This window comes from Ochotona princeps, chromosome 9, assembly GCF_030435755.1.
Source record: "Ochotona princeps isolate mOchPri1 chromosome 9, mOchPri1.hap1, whole genome shotgun sequence".
In the NCBI taxonomy this organism is placed as follows: domain Eukaryota; kingdom Metazoa; phylum Chordata; class Mammalia; order Lagomorpha; family Ochotonidae; genus Ochotona; species Ochotona princeps.
Window position 1 is genome coordinate 25,348,340 of NC_080840.1, and position 21,654 is coordinate 25,369,993.

General features: G+C 37.2%; 1 protein-coding gene across 2 annotated transcripts in view; it reads left to right on the forward strand.

Moving 5' to 3' along the window:
* Nucleotides 1-16,191, forward strand: part of NUDCD1 (NudC domain containing 1) — a 68,092-nt gene extending 51,901 nt beyond the window's left edge. The window contains exons 8-10 of one of the 2 annotated variants that reach the window (XM_058668549.1): nucleotides 188-313; nucleotides 13,872-14,031; nucleotides 15,608-16,191. In XM_058668549.1, coding sequence (XP_058524532.1) covers nucleotides 188-313; nucleotides 13,872-14,031; nucleotides 15,608-15,900 — 579 coding nt within the window. In that variant the 3' untranslated portion in view covers nucleotides 15,901-16,191. The remainder of the gene's footprint in view (nucleotides 1-187; nucleotides 314-13,871; nucleotides 14,032-15,607) is intronic. The other variant, XM_058668548.1, reaches the window with a different exon arrangement.
* Nucleotides 16,192-21,654: the final 5,463 nt, after the last annotated feature.

The window sequence follows — 21,654 nt, forward strand, 5'->3', positions numbered from 1 at the left end:
GCTTTACATCTTTGAGTATATATATAGAGCATGCTTATAATTGTTTTGATGTCTTCTGACTTCATCATTCTGTATCTATTGGTTATATTTTTATTGATCATAACTTAATTTGGTGTAATCCTAACATTCTTAACAATGATGAAATCCATCCTCATATTTATTTTTATATTTTGTTTTCTAATCTCAGAATCCAAATCCTGAGAGAGAAAAACCACCTTGTAATGCTCAAGAGTTGGAAGAATGTGATGTTTTCTTTGACGAGAGTTCCAGTTTATGCAGATTTGATGGCAGTACATTTAAAACTACTCATGTGGTAAGTGCTTCATAGAAGTGTTTTTGTAGTTTTAGGAACAAGTTCTAGTTACTCAGCTAAAAATTACATGACCAAATACATGTTTTATAGATGTATTTTATTGGCTGCCTCATCAGTCTGTTAGTTAAGCATCTTTCCGAGCTGCCACACCCAACTAAAGCAATGTTGGATTATTTTGGTGTTACTGTGTATCAGTTATCTTCATTGATCTTAATTCTGTGCAGGTTGTTTAAAGAACAGTGTTGATGCTGTAATTTAAAGGAACTTTCCCTCCCTTTTTCCCATTGTACATAATGACATGAACCATTTCTTCATGTTGTTTCCATACCTGTTTAATGAACAGATTTTACTATGATGTTGTAAGTGTGTCTAGTGATTGTTCTACACATTATAATATTAATAACTTTAGCTGCAACGTTATGATATTACTGTTTTTCAAATTACTTTGTTATATGAAGCCTCTTTCATATTCAGGAATATTTAATAGTTAAAGAACTCTTCTGAGAAATGGATTTCGACTTTATGGTCTCATTAGCAACGTTTGTAGTTATTGCCTGTTTCACTGCATTTTCACATGTACCTTTAGTTTTGTTGTTTTATGTTATATTCATTGTGTGAAATATTAAGTTCTGTTTTAATGTGTGGCCTCTTCGTTTTTTACTTTGGGCTGTTTCATATATTGACTTTTTATGATGATTTTTTTTTTTCATTTGTTTATCTTGGTGTTTCTTATGGGTTTGTGTGGCTTGCTTGAAATTTGGAAAATATTTTTTCTTAAGTGATCTAATTTTTTCCTCTTCGGTTCTATCTTGGATTTTTTTTTTCAACTCTTAATTCATCTGGGAATTTTTTTTTCCAATTCTCTCTCTGGTGTACTTCAGGATATGGAAGAATGTTGCCTACAGTGACTTCATGCTATCACAGTATTCCAGGGTCTGTTTCTCAGCTTTGTAAATAGAGATTATTAAAACATAGCACTTAATTAGATATCTTGCTTAGGGGAATCCTTCAACATTAATAGGTATCACTTTCTGTCAAATTTGTCATATATTTAAGATTTGAGGGGAAGTATTGTAAAAGATGCAAGCAAAATTATAGGGATTAAGGTAACTTTATCAGTTCTAAATTTCAGCACATCATCATGTGGTTAAAAGATTGTCACTAAGCATTAGTTTCAGTGGCTGACCCTTCTTGGTTTTCTTTGGATACTGAACGTGCATTTACTCACTAAACTATAGAATTTAGCAGATTTAATCATTTTCACAGGAAATGCTGAACTGCTTTTGACCTTTTTTGGAAACAGCGTTGTAAACCTCTTACTTCCTTGGATCTCTGGCTCATTAGAGAAAGCAAATAGAACTGAGTAGAATACATCCACATTTTTTTCTTGTATTTACCTAGCTGATGTCAGTTCAGTGCTGGGGAATGTATGGAAGCTTGAGTGTTATAGTAGTGAATTTTCTTAGCATTAGATGCAGGTAAGGATAAGATGAAAAGTAGGGACAATCATTCCACTTTGGAAGAAACTAGAGCTGCAGAGCTAACCATATTTCACTGTAATTTTAATTATGTTTTAGACAAGTTGAAAGAGATGATGCTTATATAAGACGAAGGATTCAGTATTAGAAGCTAGTACTGAAGGCTTCCAGTATCATCTCCATTAATGCTCTCTCAACATTAGGATCATAAACTGCAATTTGGAGATCTGAAACCATAGTCAGTCCTGCTTCTGAATAAAATGCGTTCCAAAATAATATGGATAAATATTCAGTTTTTTTGGCATCATTGCTTTAAGAGATAGCATTCAATGAAACATTTCCAGCATTTAATACGTACTTTTCAAGATTTTAATTATACTTCAGTGTTTACTGCTTTAAGTTCAGTTAGTGTATCGTTAAAGCTGTGCATTCTTTTTTCCCTTGGATTAAATTGAAACCAGTTTCACTGTAATTTTTCTTCTGTTATTAGTCATTCTTTTAACTATAGCTGAAAGTAATTAATTAAAATGCAGAATATTTTTGTGCATAAACAGAGGAGATGCAAGCAGAATAGATCTAAGAAGAAAGCACATCTTTCCAAGGGCAAAGTTGGTAAATTTTAGTATGTCATGTAAAAGTCCAAGTTGGTGTACTCAAATACTGCTTGTTCAAAAGTTTCTTGGTGTCCTGAAGAGAATACTTACCAGTGGCTTGTCATTAGAGGAACATATTGAAGGAGGCTATAATTTGGATGTTTGGGTGTATGTTTATTTTGGAACCAAGCCAAAGCAGACTTCTACATGGGCAATTTGTATTCTAAATCTTACCGCTTTCTATGTTTACTTCAAATTCTTTCTTGATTTCATTTGCCTTATATTTGGACAATTCGAAGTTACCTTACATGGAAAGGTCAGTATATGTCTTTATAGTTTAAAAAAAAATAGTTATAAAAAGGTGAGAATTGTTTTAAATAACAGATTTCCAAAAATATAAATTTCTCTGAAAGAAATGGATACAGGGTTAAGATTTGCCATTTGGAAAATAAAAATTCATTATTCATACTTATGTGAAACAGAAGAACAAAAGGTAAGCATTACATATAAAAACTAAATAATGAGTAGCATATGGGCTCCAAGGTGTAAACTCAAACCAGAATTCTGGCTTACCCTGGCAATTGTGACCATGCGGGGAGTTAACTGGAGAATGGAAGACCGCTCTCACTCCCTACATCCCTCCCTCCATCACGCACTCCCGCTGTAACTCTTAAAAAAACAAACAAACAAACAAAAAAACCTTTAAAAATAAATATCTGGACACCTCTGCTTCCGGTCCACCTTGCTAATAGAGTCTGGGAAGCAGACAGGCTTAAGTGCTTGCATCCCTGGGGAGCAGATGGCTTGGGTGCTTGCATTCCTGCTGCAAATATGGGAGAGCTGAATGAGGTTTAAAGTTTTCAGACTTCTAATTGTGGAGAGGCTCAGTTCTGGCTATTGTAGAGATTTGGGGAGTACACCAGCAGACAAATACCTCTCGATCTCTCTCTCTCTCTCTCTCGCTCCAATTCTTGCTCTCCCTTTCAAGTGAATGGAACTGAATATTTTTTTTCTTTTACTTAAATATTTTTTATAACTTTCCATGATATATTTTCTCCTTTCCCATTTTCCTCTCCCACCATTTTCCCCTGTATTATTTCACTAGTATAGTTCTTTGGTAACAGTTGCGTGTTCAGCATTCTGCTATTTATAAGTGTATTGTGGATTGTAGGTAAGGACAATGCTAGAGAGTCTAGTGTCATATTGTCAAAGTATATTGAGTTGTTTCACTGGGAGTCCTTTCTTAAATAGATATTTTTAAAGTGCTGTAAAGGATTATGTACAAGGAGTCTTCAAACTGTTGATAGATTTTTATTATGATGAAAAAACTGGACTTCAAAACATTTTTCACCAAAATAAACTTACTCTTTTAACTAAAAAAAAAAAAAAACAGGTGATATTTTGATTGAAGTATAGGAATAATATTGAGCTTAATACAAATTTATAGGTAGAAAGGAGAGGATTATTGATGAATGCTTTCAGATTCAATGTCTTTTGTTTGATATTACAACAAAATTCAGTCATTATTAGGTTTTTCTAGTTTGGTAGCAATAGTTACATAGAGAATGTTTCGTGAATCACGCCCCCGCCCCCCAGTTCTAGTATGTGGATTAGTGGTTAGGAAGCCTGCATCTCAGGTTATGGTACTGGGGTTTGATTGCTACCTCTGACTCCTGAAGCCTGACTCGAGCCTCCTGCTATGCAGACCCTGGGAGGCAGCAGAGGTGACTCGGGTAACTGAGTCTCTGCCACTTGTGTAAATGAGAATTGAGTTCCTGGTTCTGGGTTTTGGCATGAACCAGTTTGGTTATACATGAGGTTAACACTGTGAGAATACATTTTATATCTTAAGCATTGTTCTGAAAATAATTTTACATTTATAGATTTAAAAATGTTTCTCATACCACCCCCCGTTGACCCCACACATCCTAATGTCATACTTTGAAAATGTGTGGTTTTGTATATTTGCTACTCTCCCATTTACAATATCAGTTCTAATTATCACACTTAAAATAACAGTTCTAATTATTACAAAATTGTGGAAGGGACGGCATGTCAAGAACATTGAAGGTTCTGAAATTTCACGTTATTTGCTAACAATTAGCCTGCTTTAATTTAATGAAACTGTCAGGCTGGAAACTTTATTACCTTCACAAGAAGCAGCATGATCGTCAGCATATTTGTGTCAATTTTCCAAGTTGCTAATTCCCACTTGGAGAAACAGATGGGTCTAGATGTGTCCCCACCTGCATCAATAGGTTAAGCGTGGCAGTCATTTATAATCATCAGTTAGCAGTCTTGCCCTTTGCACTACAAGGAGACATTTTTCTCCAATGGTGTTCACTGTGCAAGCATCCTTAGAAAGGTGTCCAGGAATAAAGACAATACCTCTGCTTTATTTAAAAAAAAAAAGGCTTATAAAAATGCAGACTCTAGAGACACTGATAATCCTAACTCCCAACCACATGAAGAGAAACTGTACATAAAGGTAATTACGTGTTTATTAGTGGTTTCCTTTGAGCTGTAGAGAATAGCTGATGTCTGTGTGCAGCACTGTTCAGGATATAAATGTAATTGTTATTTACAGTGCCCATACTAGAGGGCAGTATACGTGTGTGTGTGTGTACAGTATTTGTTTATGCTATATACTAGCTGTAACTCTTACACATTTAACTAAAAGTCAGATAATATTTTATTTAGCAGAGGGATGGCGGATAATGGGCCACAGGTGTAATCTGGCCTGAGTTTGTAAATAATGTCTTCCTGTACTACAGTCTTTGTTGCTGACCTATTATCTGTGACTGATTGTGTGCTGTCGACTGGGATGAGTTGCAAGAGACTATATGCCAGTTGTTTATAAAAGCTTGTACTCTGGCAGGTAGTACACAAAGCCTAAAAGAGTTACTGGTTAGGAAATTGCTTTAGCAAATCATTTACAGTGAAGTTAAGGGGCATGTGCATATATGGGACCCCATGTGAAGAAAATTTACATGAAAATGTAGGTCCTAAAATAATTAAATTATGCAAGTAAGTTTACCATAGGAGCATAATTTCTTTGTAAAAATTCCAAAATAACTTGTAAAATGAAGTCTATGTTTCAAAAACAGCATTATCAGAAAACAAAGTAAAAATTTTTAGCTGTGGGGTCTCCACCCCAGATTCCTCTAGTACCCCGTTGCAGGAGGGGTTGAGCCTTCTGCCTGCCATCCAGCCTCCTGGCATGCAGGCGACAGACGGACAGGGGTTCCATCTAAGCAGTTCTGGCTTATTTGGGAAATTCAGTTTCTTACATAGGGTAGTGAATAGCCTCAGGCCAGGAATACCAGGAATCCCAGGAGGGGAGAACTAGGAGCCAGTTGTCACCTGCAGGACTATGAAAGCCACCTCCCACAGGCCAGGGGCGGGTGAGCGAAATGGCCCTGGCCAATCAGTCTTTTTGAAACGACTTGATCCCTGCCCTGGTTCACACCCAGGGCTCTGTCCTTGGCTGCCATCTTGCTCACCACAGGTAACCCAGTGACCTTGACTGTTAGTCTCCATCTTGTTGACTTAGTGACCTCTTTGCCCTTGTGCCCCACATTCGGCAAATCAGGTTGACTTTTTCCTCAATTTCCCCTGGCCTTTCTAACTGTCCCAAATGTAATGTTCTTTAATATTTATTGTTCTTTAATATAAATAAAAAGCTTTATTTTTATTTTCAAGGCAGATTTTATAAAGAAGAGAGAATTACCATCCACTGATTAGCTCTCCAAATGGCTGCAAAAGCCAGAGCTGAGTTGGTCCAAAGCTGGAATCCAAGAGATTCTTCTGGGTCTGTCATGTGAGTGCAGGGTCCCAAGGACTTGGGCCATCCTCTGCTGCTTTCCCAGGCCATAAGCAGAGAGCTGGATGGGAAGTGGAGCTACTGGAACATGAAGTGACGGCCATACGGGATGCTGGCCGCACAGGGCTTGCTGAGCCACTGTATAGGCCCTCCTGACCTTCCCCCGTGCTTGTTCATGAGAGTCAGCCACAGTGGCTTCTTTGCTGAGTTTCATTCATTTTAGCTGTTAAGTATTTTCCATAAGTATACGTAAGTATATATATATATACCTTACTCATTCTAGTAAATATTTTCTATTTTTCTGCTCTGGGAGTATCAGTGTTCAGCATTTTTAAAACATTTTAATGAATTTGAAAGGCAGAACACAGTGAAAGGAGAGACGGTGAGAGGAAAAGGTCTTCCATCCTCTGATTCACTCCCAAAATGGCCACGATGGCAAGGTCGGAGCTTCCTGTCCACCCCATTGAGGGTAGGGTTCTCAACACCTGGGCTGTCATCTGGTGCGTTCCCAAATGTATTAGTAGGAGCTGGATTGGTCTTGAATGGGAGCCCATTGGGGATACTAGCATCCCAGGCAGAGGTTTGATGTACTATACCACAACACCTGCCCCTTTAAAAAAATTTTTATGTTGTAGTTCTTGTATATTTTTATGTATGTAATCATAGTAGGTTCAGTTTGTAGCCTACTCTTTTTAAAACCATAAGCATATTGATGAATTCATATTTTAAATACTATTTTGCATTTCATCAACTATAATACAAGTTACCTGTTACTAATAAATTTTTATTTTCCCCAGATTTCTTGAAATTGTAAATATGACAATTAAAATTACCTATGTATGTGTAATTTTCATCATTTTGGATTTTTGGCTTAGTTTGGAACTGCTTTACAAATTGTTGTGGCAATTTACCTGTTACCACTTTTTGTTGTAACAGCACTGCTAGAGTGAATGTGCAGAAGTAGTGAGTACACGGCTCCATTAGCTTGTGGTAGTGCCAGTAATCAGCAGTAACAAACTAACACTGCCAGCTTCTAAAATTTACAAAAATTTGGGGAGGTTTGAAGGCCTTTTTCCATTTATGTTGTCTATTTCAGTTCAAGCTGTTGCTTATTTTGTTACTGTTAGCAAAATATCCAGAATGTTTTTGAGAATTTTTTAAAAAGATTTTTAAAAGATTTATTTGTTTTTATTGCAAAGGCAGATATATATAGAGAGAGAACAGGAGAGACAGGAAGATCTTCCATGTGATGATTCACTCCCCAAGCAGCTGCAACGGCTGGAGCTGATCCAAAGCCAGGAGCCCATGCCTCTTCTGAGCCTCCCACAGGGTTGAAGGGTCCCCAAGCTTTGGGCCATCCTTGACTGCTTTCTCAGGCCACAGGCAAGGAGCTGATGGGAAGCGGGGCCACCGAGATTAAAACCGGCACCAACATGGGATCCTGACCTAGGCAAGAACTTTACCTGCTTGGCTACCATGCCAGGCCCAAAAAGCTTTTTTTGTTTTTTTTTTTAAAGAGTTACAGGGGGAGAGAGATCTGCTGGTTCACTCCCCAAATGGCAACATCAGCTAGGGCTGGATTAGGCAAAAGCAGCTGTGAACTCCATTTGAGGCTGCCTTGTAGGTGATGGGCATGGCAACACGGCTTTTGATGTTTTCCCAGGTGCGCTGACAGGGAGTTGGCTGGGAAGCTTGCCAGCCTGCTCTTGAAGCAGTGCCCACGTGGGATCCCCATGACACAGGGGCTGCTCGACTCCCTGTTGAATGCAATGGAACCTCATTAAAACCACACCTACACATGCCTTGGAGATTAACCTTCAGTATCTTTACTTTTTATTGAGACCAAGTATCTGGTATTTCAATTAGTACTTCATTTATGAACAAATTTCTTTTCTGTAATACAGATTTTTAATTTAATTTTGCAGTAGCTGTAATTTAAGTTGTCTTTTCTTGGACACTTGACAGTTAAGGACAACTGAAGTCTAAGTGTTCTACAAAGAATACAAATAATTGGCTACTTGAAATGCACATATCATTTTCTCTATAGAATATTCTCTTAATTCTAGCCCTAATTGATAGTTCAAATGTAAATATGACATTTTCTGTTACAAATGTGAATTTAGAAGAAATATGAAATATTGACAAATTTTATGAGCTCAGTGTTTTTTAAGCAATAGAAATTATTTTTTATGCCTTTTTAAAAAAAATTTCCTGACAGACTCAAGGATTTTCCCTTCTGCCCTTTCTTTTTCCTTCCCTTCCCCCACAATATTAAAATAACAGTGTCCTTCAGCAACACTCACCAGTCCATCATTCTATATTTATGTGTACCATGGCATAGATAATGGTAGAAAGTCCAGCATGCTTTTGTCAAGAAATATTTAACAGTTTCGTTAGAGTCCTTCTTGTATTTGTGGGTAGAGATGCATGCTGCAATAAAAGTAAGAAATTTATCTTAAGGACTGAGTTTATCAAATGCATAAATTGTTTGATTTTTCTCAGTTTAGTACAGACATTTAAAATCTCATCCAACCACTTGCAGTCTTACTAAAATGCATTATTAGCCCAGCATCTTATAGAGAAAATTCTGATTTAAAGGACCATTTTATTGAAGTTTGAACGCCTTAAGTATAAATTAAATACCATATTGTATATTTCTGTAACCTTACAGACATTTAACATATGTGGAACTCTTTTTTTTCCTTCCACAGATCTTACTCTTAGACTAATCCAGCTAAACATTTTCTTTGCTGGATTCGGTATGTTTCTTTACTTTTCACTGCTAATAAGCTGTTGAATATGGCTTCTTTTCTTTGTGGTTTTGCCAAAGTATGCATCTGTTTCTTCCTTACCCATTGTAGCATTTTGCTGTTGTTTACCTGATTGTAAAGTGTTTACAATCAAAATATATAGTTGGAAGAATAGGCTCCTCAATGCCACTTTCACTATCAATCAGGAATCTTTTCAAAACATACCATGAAAATCACTTGTTCATGTCCTCTGGCCATTTCATAACTGGAATATTAGTTTTGTTGTGTTTGTTGAAGTATCAATCAGTTGTATAATTGGCAAATGTTTTCTCCTGTTCTGTTGGTTGCCTCTTCACTTTGGTGATTGGTTTGTGTACAGAAGCTTCTTAACTTGATACAATCATTTGTTTTGCTTTTATTACCTATGCTTCTGGGATCCTTTCCAAGAAGTCTGCCCTATGCCTGTGTTTTGCAGAGTTTCCCTAATGTTTTCCTTTAGTAATTTGATAGTATCAGGTCACAGATTTAGACTTCCCTGGAACTTATCTGACAGATTTTTAAAAGTTCCTTTACGTTGTAGCCAAACTCTGGACAGTATAACATATCATGGTGGTGAGATTTTCTGATTTTCCATGTGTGAGATCCTGCGCACCCTCTGTTCGTGGGCGTCCATTTTGTTCTCCAGACTGGGGTTTCAGCTATTGAATCATTGAATAGATCTTTTTAATGCCTCTACTGACTTTAGAATTTTGAAAATTAAAATACCTGTTCATATGCTGGCATCTAACGGTTGTTTTGGAGTTTTGTTTGTCTTTTGTGGGGGATATTTTAAAAGATTTTTAGTATCCTTCTACTTTATCTAGTCTGGTCTTCAGATTTTTAGGTGTATTCCTTGAAGTTTTCATTTCTAAGATTTCTTTTGGTCCTTTTTTAACTGACATCTTTGCTAAGTTTATTCATGTCCTACAGTGATCTCCTAATTTCATTTAACCTAGTGTGTATTCTTTTGTATCTTTTTGAGGGTTTTTTTGGGTAGGGGTCATAATTTTAAGAAAATTTTTACTTTAAAGGGAGCAAAATTAATGCTTTCATTTATAGTTTTAAAAATATGACACTTCCCACTCCAATCATCCCTCTGCTTCTTGTATTTTCAATTTTTGCAATGATATGGTTTCAAATTTACTTTATAAACACAAGCTTAACCCTGGAATAACCAACCAATTCAATAAGTAGTAAGTAGAATTACCACTGTTCCCCGGGGTATAGATAAAGCCAGTAAACAATCAACTCTTAAAATGTGAATTTTACCCTTTTTTTGTACTTGTATATTGTTACCACAAAGAAGGGAAAACATGATATTTGTCTTTTGGGGACTGTCTTAAAAGCATAGTGATCTCCAAATTTTTCTTCTATTTTATTTAGAAAGAATTTTTTATGGTTAAGTAACATTGTATTATGTACATATCCCATGATTCCTTTATCCAGTCATCTGCTGATGGAGGTGTGTGTTGATTCTTACCTATCTGCTTTATTCTTAGCTACTCGAAACAGCTAACTCTTTCATATACTAAGCTCATTTCCTTTGGGTATATTCCCAGGAGTAGAACGGTTGTGTTTATGGTAGATCTGTTTTCACATCTTTGAGGAATCCTCAAGCTATCTTCCATGATAGTTACATACCCACCAGGAGTGGATCAGTGTACTCCCTACCCCTTCACTCTACAAATATTGCCAATATTTCCTTTCTTCCATTCTGTTGGTTCCCTGTTTACTTTGTGGAGTGTTTTGTTGGCTGTGCAGGCTTCCTGGCCTGTTACAATCCCAGCTGTATATTACTGCCTGTATTGCCTCTGCTTTTGGGGGTTTTACCCCAGAAGTCCTTGCCTATGTTACTGTATTCTACTAACTTGCTGCTTTCAGGTCTTACATTTAGATCCCTCATCCATTCTGAGTTCCTTTTTGTAAGCCATACTTTTGCTTAAAGCATTTTCATGTTTGGGGGTGCATAATATTACCTTTGGTTTCTCATATGTTTGTGTCCTGGCATTAATACTTGCACATCTGGTGGGTGAATCGTTGCTGTCTTTGTTGTTCGTTTTAGACTGATGGTTTCTTCATGAAGATGTCTCTTAAGGGATTCATCTGGTAAGCTATTTGGCTTTGGTTCTAGTTAGGAATTTTTACCATTAACCCAAAATGCTAGACGCAGTGAGTCACAGCGGCGGTCTTTATTCCAGTGGGAGAGGCGGTCACAGGGAAGGGAGAAAAGCAAGAGATTTATCATAGTGATGGGAGGGAGCTCGGCGAGAAATCAGTAGAGCTGGGAGGGCATCCCTGCAGGAGCATGCTCTCATGGCCCGTGAGTGGGCATTGGTAAATGCAGTGGTAAGTGGTACTAGGGGTGGGGGGGAGGACGTAAGAGATTGGTGGAAAGCAAAATTTGAACTTAAGGTGTGCGTCCTTTTAAGAAAACGGACACCTAGGGAAGTAGGTATTTAAAATGGCCTGGTAAGTTCAAGGAGAAAGCTACTTTAGGGCAATCGGTATTTAGCACTCAATAGCGAAAGTGTGGGGAAATAGCCTCAAGTTTGAGAGGTGTGCACGCCTGCTTTTAAGTTTCCAGAGAGTCTGCCATGACCCCCTGTCCCATTTAGTGCAGAGCATTCCCTCTGTGAAGGGGTTGTGCTTGCTACTGTGTTTAGTTCGTGAGGCTGCCGTGTAGTAGTGTTGTCACAGGGATGGGAATTCTGACAGGATGCCCTTTCTAAAGATGTCATGTCATTTCAGCCTGTGCTCTAAAGTTTGGATGGACACTGCATGGTTCCTTCTCGGGGCACCTCCTCTGGTGACTGTGAATCCCTCCTGAGGCTGAGATGGCAGTCACCCAGCATCTCTAGACAGGGGCTGGTCCGACTTACCGGTGCATTTTGTTCCACTCTGTACCCTCCCCAAATCCCTCTGTTTTATGCAGTTTCAGTGTTCTCCCTTGGACACCAAGTGAAAATACTATTTTGTTTTGGTTCTCTGGAGGAGGGAATGAATGCTCGGCACTTTTATTCCACCATGTTGGAGACTTTATCATTTCATAAGTGTTGAAGAACCTAATAGGGGGCGGGACTTGTGGCACCAAAGATTGATCTGTTACTAGTGACACTGGGATCCTTTGTCAGTTGGAATGTTATCCACTTATGATCCAGATTCTTGCAAGTGCACCTGGAAGGACAGCACAAGACAGCCACAGAACTGGGGCTCCTGCCACCGTGTAGAAAAGTAGGGTAGAGTTCCTGGCTGCTGACTTTAACGCAGTTGACTTGTTAGTCATTTTGGAAATGAACAAGTAAATGAATGGCCTTAATAGCTATTAAGGAAAACTTCAAAACATTAAAGAGCATGAGGGATGAAAAGCAGGGAATTAGAGAGGTCGTTAGTCCTATGTTTGTGTGGGTCTATTTAGGAAAAATGTAAATAGTGTTTGAGGTTATTAAATGCCAGTAGTGTCCTGAATGCATTAAAAAAATTGGATTCCACAGATACCATTAGGAACTCAAGAGTCTGAACATTGGGAACATTAAAATACAGACCTTGTTTAGTAGTGATAGTACTGTGATCTCCGAAAAGGGATCACTGAAGTTTAAATTCAAAAAGAAACTGTTAGGCATCCCAAAGCAATAAGATGGACTATAAATACATATACACACATGTGTTTGTGTATGTATATATAGCAATATAAATTAAATTTTTCAGAGGTTTTCATGTTCTTTTAGGGGCTTCCTCTGATTAATGAGTGATAAGAGTAACTTTTGCAAGCATCTTCAGTTATTATAGCTAAAAGCTAAGCTAAAATATTCCCAAATATAGGGGTAGATTACATTTGGTGAAAATAACCATTTGTATATAAAATTAATTCAAGAAATATGGGTCTAGAATATTGGTAATATCTGGTTATCAAAGAACTTAGTTTTGTCATAGCATTACAATGGATATAGCAAATGAATGATAAGTTACAAGTTTAACTAAAAAGAATTGATTCTTTCTGGTTTCTGCATTGGAAGGTTCGAAAATATGCTGACAAAGGTGTTTGCACTCCTGACTTTGTATTGGCTTGTAGCACCAGATTTACTTGAGAAGGTGACACACATGGTGTGGGCTACCATCCAACCATTTCATTCCTCAGATGTGCACAGTAGCCCAGCTTGGGCTGACTCTATGCAGAAGCCAGGAGCTCAGTCCAGGTTTCTTAAATGAGTGGAAGGAATCCTACCACTTCAGTCATTACTTTTAGGGTATTGTGCATTAATTAACATGCCAGGACCCAAACAGACATTCCAATCTGGGATGCAGGTGTCACATCCTACTGCTTAGTCTGAAGTCCAAAGTCCCAACCCTAGTTGTTTTGGAATGTTAAAGTCCAATAACAGTTGCAGCAAATATGTCATTAAAACATTTCTATTCAATGAAATATTTCTCTAGATATAATCAAACTGAGTCCATTTGATTTTGTATTAAATGCATTAAAATGAACTCCTGTAGGCAGTTTTGTAATTGCAATTTTCATAATTAAGTGGTACATTAATTAGAACCAGTAACAGTGATTCTAGCTGTCATTTTTGGTAATACGAAGTTTATAAATGCTAACTTACAATATCTTGTATTCTGCTTATAAAATTGATGTTCTAGATATTTAAAACTAATTGTTAATATTTGGGAAATAACACACATAGGTCCAAAATCTAGTAGTAAGGTATCAAACTGCAATTTGGACCTAAACAGGTCTTGGACAAATTAAAGGCCTACTACACCATTTGTCTGCATTTTTAAATGTAATATTCTCAACAGAAATGTGCTATTGCTTTGTTATAAGGAGGCAATCAGTCTTATTAAGTTGTTGAATACAATTCTTGGGTCACTTTTCAGGTGAACCTCGGAAGCAACCAGTACCTTTTCTCTGTCATCGTGGACCCTAAGGAAATGCCCTGTTTTTGTTTACGCCATGATGTTGATGCCCTCCTATGGCAGCCACACTCAAGTCAACAAGATGAAATGTGGGAGCACATTGCAACTTTCAATGCTTTAGGTATGTAGAGGAAGCTCTTTGACTACATTTGCTAATGCGTAAAAATTAGTCACCTAAAATTTAAAAAAAATTTTTAAAGCTGCCTTAGTTGCATTTGGATAGAAATAATTTTGTTGCCTGCACTGTACTTGATGTTACTACTATTTGTTTTTAAGACTAATTGGTTTTTGTACTTTTTCCAAAAATCAGCACAGGATAGAAAGTGGTTGTCTAGCCAGTTGAATCATTCTAATCAGTTATTTTCAAGTAAGCTATGCAATATTGGAATCTGAACAAGTGGCTTGACAGTACCTGCATGGAACCTGTATTTAGGTTTCTTCCTCCTAAGAGAAATTCTATGGTATTTCTGAAGATTAGGTAATACACATTATGAGACATCTTTCATGGAATTGAAGTGCAAAAGAAAGCCATTAAACTAAAAATGCTTTTACACAGTGGCAATAAACAAATTGGATTTAGTAGGATAAAGTGGAAAACACCTGTCTTAAAAGGTAATGCTTAAAACGTTAATTGTATAATTGTAAATGTAAACAATGATAATGATTCAAAGCATTTGGGAATTTTTTAATATGAATTAGTCACAACTTCTTGAAAGCCTAAAGCAGGAAGTACAGTTATTTTGATGATTTTATATGCACAAGCCGTAGGCTTCTGTCAGTTACAGCTAATAATATAGTTCAGAATGTAAATGGATTTCTTTGATCTACTAAATGAAGTCCACCCTAATTAACAAAGTGCCTTCTATAATTATTATTCTCTACTGTCTTTCTTCACTAAGTTCTAGTGTTTTAATATTTTATAATGTCCAATTTCTCCAGTTGTATCCCTGAGCCCCTTGTTACAGAAGAATTCTGCTTTACTTTAAGTCAGTATTACATTTGAAATAACATTATTCTGTCAGTTAGAGAACTAATTCTACTCTCCCATTTACCCTCTTCCATTTACTTTTTTAGTTATCAAAATAGATTTCTCTTAGCTTTTAGTTCCTTATTTTTTGATGAGATCGTTTTTTCCATTTTTATGTTAAATAAAATATCCCATTCTGAAATCTAATTTAGATTTCAAAATGTCCTTTTAAAGATGCCTTGTTACCATGTACATGACTTATCAGAAAATCAATATATTTAAGAATAATTAAGGAATATTCTAATTAACTATCTTTTGAGATGTAAAGAATTGTAGTACCATCAAGGAGGCATTATGAAGAAACTTCTGAGGTAACTTCACAATGGTATTATAGAAGCATTTTCCTGACAACAGCAAAAAAATTCTGTAATATGTGATTCATGAACCTAAATATTAAAGGTATTTTCCAGAAATAATTAAAACACTACTACATCCCAAAACGAATTGAATCATACGGTGCTTTCCTTGAAAAGATGAAGCCCTACTTGTCTTCATACCAGCTGAGAGAAATTGCTTATGGTTCATCATTAATGACTCAATTCAATCTTTTTTGAGCCATTATTGTACATATCTTAGATATGGTTTAATATGTGGTCAGTAGGATAGTTTAGTCACAGATTCTCCATCTTTTAATTAATATCAAGTTTCTTTTGTTTCACATTCTCGGCAGGCTATGTCCAAGCATCAAAGAGAGACAAGAAGTTTTTTGCCTGTGCTCCAGATTACTCCTATGCGGCCCTCTGTGAGTGCCTTCGCCGAGTGTTCATCTACCGCCAGCCCACCCCCATGGCCACCGTACTTTACAACAGAAAGGAAGGCAGGAAAGTAGGGCAGGTTGCTAAGCAGCAGGTAGCAAGCCTAGAAACCAATGAGCCTATTTTAGGTTTTCAGGCAACAAATGAGAGATTGTTTGTTCTCACTACCAAAAACCTCTTTTTAATAAAAGTAAACACAGAGAATTAATTAGCCCAGCAGGTTGGCTTTGCTACACTGGCTGGAATAGTAGTCAGTGGTAGCTAGAGGCTGCATAATTATTGTGTAACTGTTAAGTTTTAATATGGTGAGTAATACCTTGTATAAATTTAAGTTCTTTTTGAAAGATACTGGTAATGTATTCAGGATAGTACAATTCAGTGAAAGCTTTGGAATGAAGCTGCAGATTTAGAAAATATTCTGTAAATATTAGTGATTTTAGTTTAAAAAAAAACTAAAATCATCTTTTATATGAAAGATACAATTCAGTGTTTAAAAATACTTCATGTACTCTTTCTTCATTGATTAGTTCCTGTGCAACCTTTGGAAGATAAACTGAGTTTTGTTGGATTGAATAGCTGAATCCACGTTGAACAAACGCAAAAAAGTGATATTAAAGTTTGAAAAATAAGATCTCTCAAGCAAATTCATACTACCTTTGGTTGACATTATATCTGTGGTAGAGTAAATGCACAAAGAAATTAGGTTCTACGTTATTCATTGTTGCATAGCAAACCACCCCAAAACTAGAACATTCATTGTGTTTTACCATTCGGTGAGTTGACTACTTATGTTCCAAATGGCCTCTCAATCTCTTCTCTGCGTGATGGAGAAAACATCAACAGGGCATGGTCCACAGACGACATTACAGCTTTTCAAGTGTACTGTCATATTTACCAGTGTCCCACTGGACAGAGCAAGTCACCTGGCAAAGAGGGAACTCCACAGCACACAGGTGGGAGATACTCCCCCTCTCGTAACAAAGTGCAGTGGTGTACTACACAAGGAAAACATACAGGTGGTTCTTGTACTTTTTTTCTGACTGGCTAAACAAAAACAAACTTGTTTATACATTAAATCTCTTCATTATAAATTCTAGTTTGAAGTTTTTTTAAAAATGTATACTATTTTTAGATGTGTGGCTCATTAACCTCAATTTTATATTTTAAAGAAGTTAAGCAGAATTTAATGTGCAGAAAATGAAGATATGCAAAACAAGATTGAAATAAATGTTAAGAGAAACAAAAGATGTCAGGAACAAATATTTCTAACGAAAACCAAACAGGTCTGTGAGATGGAGGTTGGGTAAATTTATGGAGAGTAGTTTTACTGCTAGAAAAAAAGTATGAGGATAAAGCCATGAGCATTACATAACATGAGGCAAGCAGAATTGCCAATGGGAAGGGACAACAAAATATCAATTTCAGAAAAGTAAGAATAGTGAATATTATGCAGTTATCACATCTCTGCATGGAAGGAGAAATATACAGGTTAAGACATGAGTGCACAGGGATTTCCAGCATTTTATCCTATCTACGGAGATTAAGAAAGTAATATAATGAAAACCTGTGAGTATACACAGAGTATACTATTAGTATTTTAAATTTTACATAAAATATCTACTTGAAATGTAGACAGAACACACTCTTACATACTAGTTTACTTCTCAAATACACACACATCTGGGTCTGGGCAGGAACCCAGTTACTTGAGCTATCACCACTACTGCCCAAGTTCTGCATGGGAAGAAAGCTAGAGCCAGGCATCATTTTACGATGACTGCACTTTGAGACACCAGCATCTTAAATGCCCTCCTCACTTACTGCAAGAGTTTGTTAGTGTACAAGACTTGCTGGGGAGCTGGGCTAATGAAATGTATCCCTAATGCAGTTATAAGAGTAATCAACAAAGCAGTGCTTTCTAAAATTAGAATAAATGGGCCAAATTAAAGTAAAAAGTACCCAGCCAAGTATCAAGGTATATTAAGTAATAATTAAAAATGACAGTATCGGTGCATCAGTCAACAACTATTAACTGAATTTTTGTTAAAATAGTTATCCGGGACTTTTCATCATTGGCCATTCCTACGATGTCGGGAAACCCTGCAATAGAGGAATGATGGACTTATGACCATTCATGAAGGACCACCTATTGTAATACTACAGGGGGAATCATGGGGAGGAGGAAGAGGCTTGTGAAGGGACGGGAAATCCTATGGAACTGTGTCAAATAATAAATAATTTATATATTACATCTATAAAACATTAAAGTATTTGTACCCTTAAGGTCAAGTAGCTTTCATAAGTTTTGGAAATCAAATTAATGGAAAAGATTAATGAACTTGACCAGTAAAAAATATTTGACAGTTTAACATGATAAATGATAACCAAAATTATACATCTGTAAATTTAGACTATAAAAGCTATAATGATATAATAATTAGAAAAAATAAGATGTCTTTTAAAGTTGTGGTAAAAACAATTTGATACTAGCATGAAGATGTTTTAAAAGATCCATAAGAAACAGAAAACCTAGATACAAACTTAGATATGTTTACTGATTTAAACAAAAATGTGTTTCATTGGTTTAGAAATAAAAATGCAAAGGCAATTCGAAGGATCTAGCGACATCTTTTCAACAGAGAGTGCTGGCACAATTGGATAGCCATTGTTCCCTTTGGAAAAGTCAGTGAGAGCTATTTTGCTCTTTCTTGCTCACCTGCTTTATTTCAAATCAGTGAATCCTAAAAAAGAATCTTTGTAGAAGTGGTTAAAGATTCTTACATGGAGATATGATACAAAAGGTTCCTAAAACCACTTAACTGCCATTGTAGTAACAGTAGCAGAGGAAGATCATAAATATACAGAGGGAAAGCCATGAATGAAGATGGAAGCAGACACTGGAGTGATGAGGCCACAAACCAAGATTTGTGAAAGTTTTCTGGTAGCCACCAGATGCTAGGGAGACAAGGAAAATACTCCAGAAGGGAGAGAACACACGGGGCCCTTTCTGTAATATGAAACATAACCCTAGCTGGGCAACTGGTCTAAGTTAGAAGACGAGTGCGGTGATGAGATTTCCCCAACTGATCAGGAGAGAAGCAGGCTGTGATGACAAGGCCTACACAGAAGGCCAGGTAGTTGGGATTTTCTGATCTGTGTCTCAGGGGTTAAGATAAACTGTCCTTCCCTGGTCCTGCCATGGCCCCAGACAGAACTTCTCTATCCTGTAATAGTCAGAAGCAGACTGGGGGAGATGAGAGCTAAGACTGGAAGAGCTAGTCACACAAGAAATACTTCTCTTCAAGAACCTGCCACAAACTTTCCAATGAGCACAGCATTGCCCAGATTACCTTTTCAGGGGCTTTCTTCTTCTGAAACCTTTCTCAGTTATCCGGGGGACTTCCCTCAGCTGGAACATTATGATGCCTTAATCTAGTCTTTTGGCCTCAGAGGCCAGAATGCCAATTTGTGATCATTAGCAGCAGCCATATGAGACCAACACAATCCTATAGTGTAATTCACTTAGAATCAGTGTAGACCTGAAACCATGAAATTTCACACAGAAGATATAAAAGTACCTGTATCCAGGTTAAAGGTTTTTTTTGTTTCTTTTTTGTTCTTTTGCATATGACGCCAAAAGGACAGTGTAAGTTTAAAGAGAAAGTTGGGTGAACTCCATGAAAATTAGGGAGATTATATTCTTGGAAAAATAGGTGACAAATATGGAAAAACACACTTGAAAAATCATCTCTGATGAACAGGGTAGTATTCAGGTAATAAAAAGAACCCTCAGAACTCTAATGAGTCAATAATTGATTTTTGGTTCAACATACTATAACACATCAAAGATGTATGGATGACCAGTGCACACATGAAAAGATGCTCAGCATTAGTTGCTTGAAAACTGAAAATAATGCCACTGAAGTCACTGACTTGCCTTAAATTTAAGATCACCATTGACCAGTCTTGGCAAAGATGTTTACCAAGTGAAGCTGCGTATACTAGGTGCTGTTTGTAATGTGAATGAGATAGAACTGCCTTGGAAAATAGCTTGGCACTTACCTACAATAATGTACATGCATATACCTTATGGCCCAAACTGTCCACTTGACATTTTCTCACATGCAAGCATTGATCAGCAGAAGTAACATTTGTAATGTCCAAATAGAACAAATCATGTATCCATATTGTAGCTGATGGGCTACTTTTAGCAATAAAAGGTAATACATTCTCAACATAGATGGGATAGCAAAGTAATGCTGCATGAATAATCATACCATATGAGTCAAATCGTACAAAATTCTAAAAGGCACAGAACAAGTGTATGGAAAACAAAGCAGTAGTTGCTACAATGAAAAGGCTTAAGAGAATGTGAAGGAGCATGTGAACAGATGTGTTGATGGTATTTGTGATAATTCAGGAGTATCTACATAAATGAAGCTTTATTTTAAGAAGCATACATATGTAGATATAACCCTTTACATGCTATAGTTCATATTTGTAACTGAATGTGTGTGGGTGTGTTTCCCTTCACACAGGCAACCAGTTAATTTTGTAGTAAAAAACAGGTGCTAGAGCCCAGCACCACAGCATAGAGGACTAAGCCACCATCTATGGCACTGGCATCCCACATGGGCACTGGTCCATGTCCCAGGTGCTCCACTACTGACCCAGCTTCCTGCTTGCCTGAGAAAGCAGTCCAGGACAGCACACAGCCCTGGGACCCTGAACTCGGAGGGAGACCGGGAATAAGCTGCCAGCTTCCTGGCCTCAGACAGGCTCAGCTCCAGCTATTGTGGCCTTGGGGGAGGGGGCGGGGGTTAAACTAGATTGGAAGATCTGTATTTCTTTCTCTGTAAATCTGCCTTTTAAGTAAAAAGATGTAAATCTTTATAAAAGAAAACAAAGTGGGTGACTGTCCTGTCTTCCATTTCAGTTCCGGTGATGTCTGATATCTACTTGGGAAAGGCATCAGATCACAGATTGAGGCTCAGGCCCTGCAGACTGTCCCCTGCCCCATTTCTGATTCCTTCACAAGTCTCAGATTGATTTGCCTGTGCTTTTGATACTGCTGGCTGTAAAATGAGTGTCCCATGACTCTCTTCTTTTTAAGGTTTAATTTGCTTGAGTGCCTTAGGGGACCACATAGGTACCCATGTCTAGGATGTGCTAAGCCCCGCCCCCCCAACATACAGATACATAGATTTGTTTTTCTTCCCTTTCCTGGTAACTCCCTTAGGTTTGGCTATACACAAGCTCTTCAAACCTACTCCTTTGGGTATCTGTGGAGCCTGCATTACATAAACACATTTAATTTAATCTTGGCCACTGGTAATCTCAACCTTTAGCCTCTTTCTGTATATTACAGGGCAAAGCTCAATTCCCCACGCTAATCGTTTCCAGTTGCAATCAAACCTAGGGAAAAGATTCTAACAGAGCTTTGAAAAGCCTAGCAGTTCCTCTAATGATGGAAACAATTGGGCCACTTTCTTCTGCCTTTTCAGACACATTGGCGGGGAGCTGGAGTGGAAGTGAAGTATCAGGGATTGAAACTAGTACTTGACTGTGGAATGCCTGTGTTGCAAATGGCAGCTTAACTTACCTATTAGTCATTCTGATGCACTCTCACACCAAAAGGTCTTAAATCAAATACTTCTCTGGGAAATTGTGTGGAGTTGTTGGGGTAGAAGTACTGTCTCTTTAAATGTTATTTTCTGCCAATATTTACACTGTTATTTTACCTAAAACTATGTTAGTCTATAGGAAATCATTTAAACAAATCAGCATTTTTGTTCTTGCTAGCATGCAGTCCATGAAAACCACAAAGAGCGTAACATTTCTAGTTCAGGAAAAAAAGTCTGCAAATGACACTTTAACTGTAGCTCCAGAAACAAATTTCAAGATGTCCGCTCCCCTCACGTGGTTAAAGAAAACTCTGACAAGGTTTTCTGGAATATATTAT